This window comes from Enhydra lutris, unplaced genomic scaffold (genome assembly GCF_002288905.1).
Source record: "Enhydra lutris kenyoni isolate GAN:26980312 unplaced genomic scaffold, ASM228890v2 scaffoldscaffold22, whole genome shotgun sequence".
NCBI classification, from domain to species: Eukaryota; Metazoa; Chordata; class Mammalia; order Carnivora; family Mustelidae; genus Enhydra; species Enhydra lutris.
Window position 1 is genome coordinate 8121385 of NW_019154106.1, and position 14203 is coordinate 8135587.

At 54.4% G+C, this 14203-nt stretch overlaps 1 protein-coding gene across 2 annotated transcripts; it reads right to left on the reverse strand.

Moving 5' to 3' along the window:
- Positions 1–15: 15 nt before the first annotated feature.
- On the reverse strand, positions 16–13015 carry LOC111150012 (N(alpha)-acetyltransferase 40, NatD catalytic subunit). 2 transcript variants are annotated; one of them, XM_022507326.1, is made up of 8 exons: positions 12922–13015; positions 7405–7500; positions 5557–5609; positions 2138–2233; positions 1900–2058; positions 1644–1727; positions 1134–1211; positions 16–856 (listed from the first exon to the last, which is right to left on the reverse strand). In XM_022507326.1, exons 1-8 carry the CDS (start codon positions 12925–12927, stop codon positions 715–717), a joined length of 714 nt encoding a protein of 237 aa, XP_022363034.1. In that variant the 5' UTR covers positions 12928–13015; the 3' UTR covers positions 16–714. The 2 variants fall into 2 exon arrangements, with proteins under 2 accessions (XP_022363034.1, XP_022363032.1); XM_022507324.1 differs by lacking the exon at positions 12922–13015 and having other exon boundaries at positions 7405–8015.
- Between the last annotated feature and the right edge of the window lie 1188 nt (positions 13016–14203).

Consider the following 14203-nt stretch of genomic DNA (forward strand, 5'->3'; position numbering starts at 1 on the left):
CCCCCCCCCCCCCCCAGCCACACCTTGCTCCTGGTCCTCCCATCGACGACGAGGTGGAGATGGATGGAACCTTCCTCCTACTGGGCCGGTCCCCTGGGATGCCTCCACACTAAGTGTCCGTCCACAGAAGCACAGCTAGAAAGCGCTCCTTGGCCTCCCAGTGTCGTGGCACAGGAGACCTTCCCTCGATCTCCATCAGAGCACTTGGCTACAAAACCGGACTCCCTCCGAAGCCGGTCTCTATGTCCAGAGCCTGCATCCGGTCCAGTCCTCGTTGGGGACCAGCCAGACCCTGACCCGGGGCTCCAGGACTTTTCTAAAGATGGGTATAAAACAGCCCATTTGTCCAAGTGTGTGTGTGGCGGGGGGAGGGGAGGGACTGTCAGGAATCCACCTGCAGAGCAGCTGGAGAACCTCGTGCTCAAGGGCACAAGGGCCGAGCGAGAAGGCAGCCGCTGCGAGAGGGTCCGCGTCGTGCCCGGCCTCCGCCAGCCCCTCCCTCAGCACCTCTCCTCTCTGCTCCTTCAGCGCACACGGTCCTTCCAGGAGGGCAGAGGACGGGCGGCTCGGACCGCTCCACCCCGGGGTTCTGTGCGCTCGGGCCGCAGCCGGGCACGCGCAGGGCTGAGGAGGCCACAGCTCTGAGGGCACCTGGCCAGCGACGTGAGCCCAGGGAGAGGACAGGCCTTGGAGAGAGCATTCTAGCTTGGGAGCTCAGTGGCAGCAGCCGCCACAGTGCCCGCCCGCATGGGAGTGCTGGCTGTCCCCAAACTTGGTCCTCCGGCTCAGGATCTCATAGGAGCAGTCCTCTCCACAGCAACCAGACATGCTGGGGGAAGAGTCATCGATCTCGAATCTGCAAGGCAGGCAGAAGAGGTTTGGCTGCGCGTAGCTGACGGCCTTCCTTCCTAGCCCAGGAACTTTTCTACCAGCCACACTCACAAGACCCCTAGGAGTGAGGGCGTGGCCCCAGGGCATGCCTGCACCATCCCCCCAACCCCAAGGCCACGCCCCCGGCCACTGGACCAGGAGCTCAGCCTTTAGGATGAATGAGCTTCAGGACCAGGAGAAAGCCCCCGGGGCAGGCACCCCCCACCACCCAGAGGGCCCCACACCCGGGCCCAGCTCCTTACTGCAGCGCTTCTCGGAAGAACTGGTAGGCGCCATGATTGTGCTTAAATACAGTTAACATCACTTTCTTCATCTGTGTGCTGAGAAGAAAGCAGAGAGAACACCTTCCAGAAAGAGAAACAGAGGCTAACTCATGCCTCCTCTTTCTGTCTCTGCCTGCTGTCTCCCATTTGCCCCTGAGAAGCGCACCTCTGAGCCCCAATCTAGCCTCCGTGCTAGGCGCTCACAGCACCCCCTGCCTCCGACCGCGCGGGCATCGCGCCCCCACTGAGCTGGCTTCCTCGCCACGTCCTCTCTGCACCCTACTTTTCAGGCACAAGAGGCGCTCAGAAGCACTTGCTGCTTGGAGCCACACGTACAAAAACGGGAATCCCAGCAGAGAGAAGAGTAGCTTTACTGAGAGGGTTCTAGATGTTTCTCTTCTGAAACATTCCTACGAGCCTTGTCCTCCACCGAGGCTCAGAGAAGAGTGTGGATGGCTCAGCAGATCGTGACACACGGGGCGCCCTTACCTGTTGGCCATGAGCTGCAGGATCTGGATGAGGAACTTCCCCAGGCCTTTCCGCCGCACCTTGCTTTCCAACTGCACCTCGTAGCTGGGTGAAGAAAGCATCCAAGTGAGCCCGGGGAGGCAGGGCCCATCAGAGGACCTGGGGCCCCGGCAGCCCGCAGACCCGGACCAGCGCAGCAGACCCTGCCACGCAGCTGAGTGCCCAGAGCAGCGCCAGTGCGTCCTCCCCACGGCCGACCCCAGGCTGGGGCTCCTACCAGTACAGGACTTCATCCCCGCACTCCACGTCAAACCGGAAGTGAGAAAAGGCAACAGGGACCGAACTGCTTTCCCAAGCAATGAGGTACCAGGCTCGGTCATCTGTCATTTCCTCGCGTTTCTCTCGGTCCTTCCAGCCCCATTCGCTCTGCTCATACCTGGGACACACGGGGCAGTCAGGGCGGGGAGGCCCGGAAGGGGAGGAGCGAGGGCCCCCTCCGGACAGGGCGCGCTTACATGGTCTGCATGTTGGTCTTGGTCAGGTCGAAGGCCCAGGCCACGGTGGCTGGCTCCAGTCCAGACACTCGCTTACACTCGATGGAGACGTTTAACCTGAAGAAGACGGAAGGGTGGCGAGTGGAGCTGGTGGCAGGCCTGCGGGCGGCCCGCTGCCCAGATGACCTCCCAGCGCAGCAGGCCTGGTCTCGGCTCACCCAGAGAGAGAGGCCGAGCTTGTGCCCTGCCTTCCTGGTCGTGACTAGATAAGGTGCCGCTGAAGGAACGAAGACTTTCGGGCTGAGACTGACAACTGTCATCGCCGGCCCACTGCCCTGACCACAGTCCCATTTCCTGCCCTGCGAGGCCCTCACTGGTGTCTGCACTTTGCAAACTTCCATCCCTCTCTGCTACCGCTTTGCTCTCTCCAGCCTCTACCGTGCTTCGTTATGAATCCTGAAGTCTTCTCGGATTCTTTAGTTCCTGCCCGTGGGTGTTTAGTCTCTGAACTGACTCCTCATTGGGCAGCCACAGCACCTTGAAAATGGGTCACCTCAGGCCTTTTGAGAAGGCCTGGTCCCTAACCCCCAGAGGGGTCCTGCCTGCCATTTCCTCTGAGGACACAGCAGGTGTTCTCAGCTAACCAACCCAGGTGGAGCGGGGTCCAACCCCACGCGGTTTTCTTACACTCACAAATGCCGTAGACATTAAGGTCTCATCGTTTATTTACTTCCGAAAGAAACGTTAGTAAAGCACAGTTCAGTTCTGTGGCCGAACCGTGGAACCCCAATCTCCAGGCAGTGCCACATTCTGACAGGACCAAAGTCAGTGACACGAAGTCCTTAAAGAGGTCCCAGGTCAGGCCCTTCCAATGGCCCTTGACACGACCCCTCAAGAGAATGTCCCCATTCAAAATGACTGTCACCTCTGCTGTCTGGCCCACCATATGAGCTGCACATGCGCTCAGTCTTGTAAATTCGGAACATCTTGGCTCTGAAGAGTCTTCCTTTCTAAGTGCTGGCCGTGGCATAATCAGAAACACCCCAACATGGCCTGCCCTCTGGCTCAGCCGTCTGTTTTCCAAAGGTTGGTCTAGAGGTATGAATTCTCTACTAATCTGAGTTCTCTCTCTCTCTCTCTCTCTTTTTCACTTGAGTTCTTTAAGTACATTAAAGCAGGATCACAGCCACACAAATCACACAAAATTCCAGGCACCAAAGGATCCCAGAGTTAGCTGGCAATGCCTGCTTCAGAACTGTTCCAGTATTTCTGAAAGTCAATAGGAATGTGGAATATGGAACACAGAAGACATCACAGTAAGGGATCTCTAAACTGTGCCAGAGGACTTCCCAGACACTGAAAGGTGAGGCTACTGGAGGAACTGTACTACGTCTGATCACAGGAAGGACACATTAACGTGGTACTACGAAATTCAGACAAAGCCGCGAAAAGCAGATACAGGGTCACCTACTAAATGTTCATTTCACGCGGCACCTGGTGGCTTAGTCGTTAAGTGTCTGCCTTTGGCTCAGGTCATGATCCCAGGGTCCTGGGATTGAGCCCCACATCAGGCTCCCTGCTCAGCGGGAAGCCTGCTTCTCCCTTGCCCACTCCCCCTGCTTATGTTCCCTCTCTCGCTGTGTCTCTCTCTGTCAAATAAATAAACAAAAATCTTTTGGGGCGCCTGGGTGGCTCAGTGGGTTAAAGCCTCTGCCTTCGGCTCAGGTCATGATCCCGGGGTCCTGGGATCGAGCCCCGCATCGGGCTCTCTGCTCAGCAGGGAGCCTGCTTCCTCCTCTCTCTCTGCCTACCTGTGATCTCTGTCAAATAAATAAATAAAATCTTAAAAAATAAATAAATAAAATAAAAATCTTTTAAAAAAATAAAGTGATCATTTCATAGTTCATATATTTACATCTATCTGTCTTGTTCCCTGAAACACTCAAACCAGCTGCTACTTACAGAACTGGACATAATCCTCTTTCCTCCTCAAAACGACCTTACACGTCTGGCTTCATGACTCCATTCAACAGACCAAAAAATGGGGCTGTCTGGAGTGTGCCTTGTCTGATACAATTAATCAGAAGAACAGTTTTGTTTCAAACCCATAGCTGTGATTCTCTAAAACCATAACCCATTTTTCCCTAAGCCAAGAGCAGCTCTGATAAGACAGATTATGCTTCCTATTTTATAAACCAGAAGGACAGAAAGGGGAAGGGGGCTTTAACCCAGATCCTACAGCAGGAAACTGGATTAGTAGCAATAACAGTAGTGATAACACTGACCTAGGTTTTGGTAAGCTCCAGGTACGAGGCACTTCATACCTAATCCTCCCCAAACCATCTTTTATCAGACCCACTGCTGATTAGAATATGGAGGCTCAGAGAGATTAAGTCCAGGGTCAAGGGTCATACAGCCAGTTAACTGGCTTTTTAAAAAAATATATTTTATTTATTTATTAGACAGAGAGAGACACAGTGAGAGAAGGAACACAAGCAGAGAGAATGGGAGAGGGAGAAGCAGGCTTCCCACCAAGCAGGGAGTCCGATGCGGGGCTCAATCCCAGGACCCTGGGATCACGACCTGAGATGCTTAACCACTGAGTCCTCCAGGCGCCCCAGTAAGTGGCTTTTAACAATTACACCATACACTCCCGGAAAGAGCCCTAGATTGGGAATTAAAAGCCCCCTCAGCAGCCAGGGAGAAACTACGTGGCTTAGGAATCTTATTCAGCTTCTCTGAGCCTTGGTTCCCCTCTGCACAAAAGGAGGAAGTCAGCCTAGACGATTTTTTTTAAATTCTTTTTTTTAAGATTTTATTTATTTATTTGACAGAGAGACACAGCAAGAGAGGGAACACAAGCAGGGGGCGTGGGAGAGGGAGAAGCAGCCTTCCCGCCGAGCAGGGAGCCCGACCTAGGGCTCGATCCCAGGACCCTGGGACCATAACTGGAGTGGAAGACAGCCGCTTAACCAACTGAGCCACGCAGGCGCCCCCTAGACGAGTTTTCCAGTTTGTTTCAGCTCTATGACTTTTTTTTTTTAAAGATTTTATTTATTTGACAGACTGAGATCACAAGTAGGCAGAGAGGCAGGCAGAGAGAGATGAGGAAGCAGGCTCCCTGCCGAGCAGAGAGCCCGATGCGGGGCTCAATCCCAAGACCCTGGGATCATGACCTGAGCTGAAGGCAGTCAGCTCTATGATTCTACACCTGGAGAGAATATCAAATCCTAAGGAAATATTAGTCTAAGATGATGCAATCTTTGTTCATTTACAGATTTCTCTGTTACCTAACCAGGCACTTTTGTATCAAGACACTCAACACAGCTTCTCCTTTTTCGTAACAAAAAAATGAGAAAATGTGGGTCGGAGGAAGCACACTCCGGGAAAACGAATTCCTTCACTCAAGGAGACAACAGTTAGGAGTGCTAAACACTTACCCATTTCGATCGTATTTCTTGAACACTGGGAAAGCCTCTAGAGGGTCTCCAAGCTGCGGAGGGAAAGAAAAGAGTAGCACAAACACGCGCGGTGCAGTCGCAGGCTCTCCCTGCAGCGAGACAGTGTGCAGAGCCACGCTGGGAGGCCTGGCCCCCGACCCAGGAGCAGCGGCCGGACAGCGCTCCACCTGCCTCGGCTCTGAAAGCACACGCAGGCAGGGTCTAGTAAGGAGGCCCAAGGCAGTTAAGTCAGCTTCATTTCACAAGGTAAGGAGAGACTCTGCGAGCCTAACACCATTACTGGCCTGTAGGTCACATGACCCCAAAACCGGAGGGCATGTGATCCACCTGCAAACTTCCTTTCTGTGGGGGTTTGACCTCGTGATCCTAGATCAGGAGTTGCCTGCTCTACCAACTGAACCAGCCCGGTGCCCCATCCGCCCACATACTTTTTCTTTTTTCTGAAACTTTTTCTTTTTTCAGATTTTACTTATTTATTTTCAGAAGCCTGTGCACATGTGCAGGCTCAGGGGGAGGGGCAGAGGAGGAGAGAATCTCAGACTCCATGCTGAGTGCAGAGCCCAGCACAGGGCTGGGTCTCGAGACCCTGAGATCATGACCTGAGCTAAGATCAAAAGTTGGACACTTACCTGGCTGAGCCGCCCAGGCGCCCCTTACCTGCGTACTTCTAAGAAGTCCCCAACTAACCCCACTGTGTCAAAACCCAAAATGGCACAATCATGTCCCTGAACCACCTCTTTATAAATGTAGACTGCTTACGGGGTGGGCTAAAAAGGTAACAAAAGGGGCGCCTGGGTGGCTCAGTGGGTTAAAGCCTCTGCCTTCGGCTCAGGTCATGATCCCAGGGTCCTGGGATCGAGCCCCGCATCAGGCTCCCGGCTCAGCAGGGAGTCTACTTCTCCCTCTCCTTCTGCCTGCCGTTTCCCCTGCTTATGCTCTCTGTGAAATAAATAAAATCTTTAAAAAATAAAAAAAGAGAGAAACAAAAAATGGGATATGGAATGGGAGCAGGAAGGATGGTCAGAGCCTCTTCAGTCCTGTTTGAAAGACAAGCCTGCTCTTCGCGGGGCCACCTGGGTGGTCCGCTTCACCACTCCTCCCTCCTGGACTCTGGCCCCTGAACCAGGCTGCTGCCCCTGCCCCCGGTGCCAGCACAGTCTTTGGTACTTCATAGCCAATAAATGTCTGAAGGAATGAATGAGAAAACTATACCATATGTTACCAGGGACGTTTCCTCTCCAAAATGCAAAATCCTAACAGAATTTTCTCCGGGGGGCGCCTGGGTGGCTCATTGGGTTAAAGCCTCTGCCTTCAGCTCAGATCATGGTCCCAGGGTCCTGGGCTCTCTGCTCAGCAGGGAGCCTGCTTCCCCCACTCTCTCTCTCTGCCTGCCTCTCGGCCTACTTGTGATCTCTCTCTGTCAAATAAATAAATAAAATCTTTAAAAAATATATTTTTTTTTTTCTCCAGACCCTCTTCCACTGCTATGGAAGGAGACCCGCAGAGAAAAGCAGCCACTTCTGTTTGTTTTTTTCTTTTTTTAAGTGGGCTGCCCTCCCAGGGTGGGGCCGGAACTCAAGACCCTGAGATGGAGCACCCCACGCTCCACCGGCGCAGCCAGCCAGGCGTCCCCAGCCACTTCATCTGAATTCCCATTTCCCTGCACACCTAGGCCAATCCCTGGCCCTCCCTGCAACTCTCAGGCTCGGCTCATTTTCCTCAGTCGGCCAGTAACAAAATTCTGCCACAGGGTGGCGCCAAACGAAGCCAAATGAAAAACCAAGCTCAAGTTCTAGGAGGAAGGGACTTGGGAAGCAGGGGAATCACCCTGTTGGCGGCGTCCACTTTGGCACAGACGGCATCCATGGCTGCTCGTTCCTCCAACCGCTTCTGCTTCTTCTCCTTCGCTTTGCTTGACTTCCTCTGCAACAGGGAAAAGCAAAGTTGGCTGGAAGGGCTGTGGCCAACCAAAGACTCTTCTTTCCCTTTGAGGAACCTTACAGAGTCAGGCCCTGAGTCCACAGGCCTGTCCTCAGTGGCAGGAGCTGCCAACCCTGGCTGCTGCACACTTGCTGGGATGGGGAAGACGCACGTGTTTTCTAGTCGTGAGAGCTCGGGAGCATCACCAGACTTCTCAGCTTCCGTGTCAGAAAGAGTACTGATCCTGGGGAAGCAGGGCCACCGTGAGGACCCGGTGAGAGCGCATGACAATACCTGCGTAGGGCCTGGCCCCCAGCAGGTGCCTAATAAATACGCACTCATCCACTCGCTCCTAAGGAAGGAACATTCAGGGCAGGTTTCAAGGAGGAGATTCCATCTGAGGTAGCCGCTGACAGCTGTTCCTAAGGACAGGTTTATTCAAAGCCTTCTCAGTGTCTTCCTGCTCTGCAGAGTGGTGTTCGGGCCCCAACCAGTCCTCCTCTGTGTCTGCTTCCCTCGTCTGCAGGAGGTGCATGAGGTAGGAGGCTGGTGAGACTTACTCTGGCATCGCACACAACCAAGGAGAGTTCTCATTCTCGCTCCCTAGGAAGACCAGGGCAGCACGTACCCCCAGAGTTGCTCACCCCCCAGCCCAAATTCCAAAGGCACCCAAAGGCACTGACAGGATGGCTTTGCTTTTTGACCCACTTCACTGCCTCTTCTGACTCCAACTCTGTTTCCTGAGCTCATCGGAGAGAGGCTGTACTCCCTCCAAATGCACCTGAGCCCTGGCGCTGGCACCGGCCAAGGGAAGTCGAAAAACCAGATGCTGGAAAAGTTTCTTGGGATAAATTCTACCCTCAGCTCTCTGGGAATGACACTGTCTAACTCTTATTTCCAGGGACCAGGGGGCGAGAGTCCAGACACAAAGAACTCACAGGGACTGCTCTTCTAGGTGTCAATTCGTCCTACACCAGCTATTGTATGCTGCTGAGCCCCGGGCTCCCATCCCTTATCCCCTCAAGCAAGGAGCAGACAGAAGAGCACAGACTGTCTCCGTAAGGCTAGGACTGGAGGGGACAGAACCAGGCCCCCTTGACCACACACAGGCTTTAGAGCACCCATCTTTTCCTCCGGGGGTTTGAATTTCAAAACAACATCATGAAAGGTGCTCAGCTCGCAGAGTACTTCCGCAAACGTCTGCTTCGGTTCTCAGGGCAAAAACCAGCACCTCCATTCCCACGTGAGAAAACTGAGGCTCAAAGGCATAGCATTCCCCCAAGAACAAATGGCAGAGGGGGACTTATTCCCAGGGGTTGGGCCCCGGACCTAGTGTTTGTTCCACCAGCCCCGCTGTCTCCAGTGGGAAGGCTGACATCAATGTCAACAAGCCCTTCCTCTCAGTCTTGCCCAGATGCAGTCCAGGCCTCCGGAGCTGTTAAGGCAGCCACTCAATTCACTTCTCATCACCCTTCAGGCTCAGCAACGGCTGACGAGCACCCTGCCAGCTCGGTGCTGCCCCAGGCCCTACCTCTGCTCCGAGGGAGGGAAACGGAAACCCGAGACAGCCGGCCTCCAGGAAGGAACATGAGCCCTGGCATCACTCGGGCCAGGCCAATGCTCCTCCTGCTGCCCCCGCATGACCTGTGAAAGCAAGTCCGTCTCCGGAAAAATGGGGATACGGATGCTGGCCTCACCGACTCCCTGAAAGGACAGGTCAGAAGTCACCTTAGGGTAGAGGCAACCCCCCCCCTGCGCCCTAGTTCTCTCTCCACACAACACAGAGCTGAAAGATCAAAGGTGCTGGAAGGCGAGTGTGACTCCCGGGACCCAGAAAGCACTGAAACGTGGGTTCGCTCCACAGCATCTCATTTCTAAGCACAAGCAGTAATTCCTAAGCACAAGCAGCAGGAGGGCCGCCCCCAGGAGATTTACGGGCTCATTCATGCAAGGGAACAGGCCAGCCAGACAATCCTCAGTGTGAGGCTCAGGGCTGCCGTGGCCCGGGACGGCGGATGATGAGAGAGACCCCTACGTGCCTAGCTGCCCGCGCACAGGGTATGTGGCAGGCCGTAGCAGCCCAGGGCAGACAGGCAGGGGCTCTTCCTCAAACCTAGCACACGCTAGGAAAAGTGGTCTCCTGCTGTTCCAATTAGCTTTGCCCTGCCTCGTGTAGGTAAAGCTATCCTGCGGGGACACAGGAAAATTCTCCTAATTAAAATGGGAAATAAGCACAGTGAACAGTAAAGCTCATTGTGGTTAAGTGTCTTTCCCAAGGGAGCTTTATATAATAAAAAGAGTGTGGGATTTTTGAGTCAAGAGGCTTGGATTTGATTCTCAGCTCCTCCACTTAGAAGCTGTGTGACTTTGGGCAAGTTACTTAATCTCTTTTCAGCAAGTCACTTAGTTTCTCTGGATCTCGATCTCCTTATCAGTAAAGGGGCTAACAATGCCTTTACCTCACAGGACTGTTATGAGGAAAAAAATGATACAATGTACTAGATATAAAAAATAAGGACTTCTGGTTAGGAGGATCCACTAACATCACACACTCTGCTAATGCTTTAATAAACAGGTTTTATTTTAGCCTCTATAATAATAAGTTATGTGTGCCCACTTCTTTGATGAGAGAACTGAGGCACAGAGAGGTTAGAGAACTTTTCAGGGTCACAGAGCCAGTGAACAGAATTCTCAGAGAGGTCTCTCCATGCCACCCTCTCCCTCCACTCACACCAGACGGTAACACTCCGTGAGCCAGAGGTCACACCGGCTTCATCAGCCAATGCACACCCAGTCAGTGCTCAGCAAACAGCAGGTACTAAGCCCATACCTGTTTAATGGCTCAGCCAACATTCAAATCCAGGTCTGAACCCTAACATCCAAGCTTCTTCCACGACATCAACTACACGTGTGCAGCACGCGTTCTAAAGTGTGACGCAAGTGTTTCCACCTGCTGCTGGGAAAACCCTCCCCTTGCGAGCTCTCTCGAAGCAGTATCTCCACATGCAGTCAGGACTGCCAGGTCTCACAGAGACACTCAAAGCCAAAACGCGCACAGATGGGGGCAGGAGGCACCTTTCAGACAAGAGATTTGGCATCTCTTAGATTTCAGTGTCAAACCTTCACCCCCCAAAGTATCCAGGATCCAGAAAAAAAAAAAAACAAAAAACCTCCTTTTTTGGGGAAGGGAGCCAGATATCTATATTCCAATTCCTAAAAGACAACATGTCTGTGGCAGCAAGGGTGAAGGAACTTTGAAGAGAAGGGTGATCCAGCTGAGGTCTCTTAGTCTGAGGTCGGCTGTCTAGTGGAGCAGGGCCCTCCCCCTGGATGGTGCCTGCCACAAACACCGACCTTCCTGACACGGAGGTGGGGAGTCCACTGCCCCCACCCAGGAGGAAGGCGGATAATGACAGGGTTCCAGCACGGTTCCAGGGAGGAAGATTCAAGTCTCTCTTTTTTTGCAATGAGTTTTACGCCAGAAGAGACTAGGCAGGGGCCGTTCTGAGAAACACATCTGTGGAGTATGAGGAACAGGAGGAAAGGAAGCAAGGGTCGCAGCATCGCTGAGTCTTGCTCTTTCAACTCAACCAACAAAGGAAGTGCTGAACCAGAATGGCATGTTCTGCTTCTTGTCTGCTGCCCCGTCTGCAGTGGCTGATGCTGGGTAGACACCGAGTGATCCCAGGGACACAGATTTTTACCTCATTTCAACAAGAGCTGGAGTTTGGGACCTTTCACCAAAACCTGGGTTAAATAATCCTTGATTTTCTACACACGAAGTACACTGTACCCCAAATTCCTTGCTGAAACAAGACGACATGGAACCTGAAGTGCTTGGACGTGGATCAGAACTACCGTTTTGGCCTAACAAGTTGACTTGTTCAGTCAATTATCACCCGAGAGAAAATCTAGGTTAACAACAATAGGGACAAAGTAATGGGTTAAAAATAGCACAGATCTGGGGGGCGCCTGGGTGGCTCAGTCGTTAAGCGTCTGCCTTCAGCTCAGGTCACGATCCCAGCATCCTGGGATCGAGTCCCACATCGGGCTCCCTGCTCAGCGGGGAGCCTGCTTCTCCCTTCCTCTCCCTCAGCCACTCCCCCTGCTTGTGCTCTCTCTCCTGCTTCCTCTCACTCTCAAATAAATAAATAAAATCTTAAAAAAAAAATAGCACAGATCTATTTTAGATAACTCCAATAAAGGTTGAGAATACAAGCAGAAACAACAGCCACGATTTCACGCATCCACTATCTCATTTAATCCTCTCCTCTCTGAGGGGGGCGGGTATCATCATCCAGTTTACATAGAGGAGGAAATTCAAGTTCAGAAAGGCCACGTCACAGGCACAGTATCACGCTGCTAGCCAGGAAGATGGGGCTGGAACCGAGGCATCTCTGGGTCCCAAGTCAGGACTCCTTAAAGGTGGTAAAAATTCCAGGTAAAAACTATACAGTACCAGGGAGCAACGGTTCCCTTCTCAGGAGAGTGACTAATACTACTTTAACTGGAACTTAGGAAGGTGAGTTCACAGAAGTATTTGAATAATTTCTGCCCAGCCCTCTATCGGCTCATGCCAGAGAAGGGCGCACCTCCAGGCTGCCTGCCACACACAGAACAGGTGGTCACTATTCTTCTGGGTCTGGAGCCATCAGTGCCCCTCCCCACCCCCCATCAATTCCCTCCCTGCTCACCTTCTGCACAGCTTCCCCCTGCAAAGCCACCTGCAGCACTTAAGAGTACTAACGACCCAAGGAATAATCAAAAGCACTCTGTTGCATCTGGGAGGACTAAAGAGCAGGCCTCCGTTGGAGGGGAAGAGGGCGTTTTAGGAGCAGGAGGATCCTGGTGGAGAGATTTGGAAAGGGTGTAGGGAACCCCGCTTCACCGAGCATCGAGGTAGCGGGAAGCACAGCCAGTGGCTGAGGGCTGGGGAGGCCCGAGGCAGGGTTTGGCCCCTGCTCACGGTCTGTGTGACCTTGGCTGGGTGCCTCTTCTCTGGGCCTCAGTTCCCTGCAAGCCTGGGGCGGCCTAGGAGGTGGAAAGACGCGAAGCCGGTGACAGCCAGGTGATGGGTGACCCCTGGGGGCGAGGGGTACCCCAGGGTCCGCCCGGGGGTTAGGGGGTGGTCAAGAAGATAACAGGTCAGTCAGGAAGGTTGGGGGGGGGCGCGACGCGAGGGGCGGGGGACACCCAAGGGGGTGGGGCCCGGAGAAGGGGGCTCCCCAAGGGATCTCCGGGCTGCGCCGAGTGTGGGGATGCTAAGAATGTGGGAGTCGGGTCATGTGGGGGTTGGGGGTCACGTGAGGCCGGAGGGGGTCGGGGTCACGTGAGAGGGGGTTCAAGGAACAATGGGGGCGCAGGGGGACGAACGGAACGGGGAGCGCTGCCGGCCCTCGCGTCTCCTTTCCCTGCCTCACTCACCCCCATGGCGGCAGCGGCGGCAGCGACCCTCAGCTCCTCCTTCCCACACTTGCCGGTAGAGAGGCGGCAACGGCAGCGACGGCGGCAGCTACACCAGAGCGGCGGCGGGCCCCGCACCGCGCATGCGCCTCGCGGGCTCTCCTGCGCGCCCTAGCGGGCACCGCGCCGGCGCAGAGCGGGGGAGGGCGCGAGCGGGGGAAGCGCGCAGGTGGAGAGCCGGAGAGGCGGGCCGAGGGTCTCGCACCCGAAAGAGGCGGGAGGCGCGGAGCAGCGTCGCGCTAGGAATGACGTAGTGCCCGGGCCCGCCCCCTCGTCTCCCGGCTGTGTCTGTAGCTATGGCAACGGCCGCGCCTGGCGGGTAGAAGCCGGCGGGCTGGAGGCTGGGTGTGTGGCTGCGCTAACCCCTGCGCTCCTCCCCTCCGCGGCGGGCCGACCGCCGGCGAAGCAGCCACCCTCGCACAGGACCAAACGCGTCCTGACCTCGGACGCCCCAGCCCCTCCTGCAAACCCTCGGGCACCGGGGCAGCTCTTTGAAAACGTTCCCACCCTCTAGATCTTGAACTCTTGAAATTCCTTTTCTAACCGGAGTCCCGTTATTCATTCATCCGTCTTCTAAGTATTCATTCACCCTCCGTCCGTTGGCTCTGAGTCTCAGCGAACATTTACCAGCGTCTACGCTGTGCTGAGCCTGGGGGCCACAGAGAGGAGCAGTCCAAAACTTCCCTGTTTAGAGGGGAAACAGGCGTGTAACAACTATTTAATGGAGAGGGGTTGGTGCTGTGGCAATGAGACCTCAGGCGTGCAGTCCTTCCCAGCAGGCCAGTGTGACTCCTTGCATCCCAGTCCCGCGGGGAGCTGTGTGCGCTCTACACAACCCTGCGCCCTACCCCAGGATCGATCTCCAGGGTTGGAGCCAGTCTCCTGAGAGCTCCCCGGGTAAGGTCATACTTGGGAAAGTGAGACAACCGCGGCCCAAGACTTAAGCTTCACAGACTTTGTCCCGCTCTGCTCATGATCCCATCTTCAGTGCCCAGCGCAGTGGTGGCCCCCAAACGGGTACTCAAGCAATATTTATCGGGTGCTCACCGTAGGCTAGGCACTGACCCCGCAGCGAAGAAAACAACCATAGCGAACAGAAAAGGTACTGCCTCGCAGAGCCTGTACGCTAAAAGGAGGAGGCAGATAATAAACTAAATAAACAGGTAAAATATGTGATAAGGTAGATGATAACAGTCCTATGGAGGAAAATAAAGCAGGGAAAGGGGAAAGGAAAGGTCAGGAT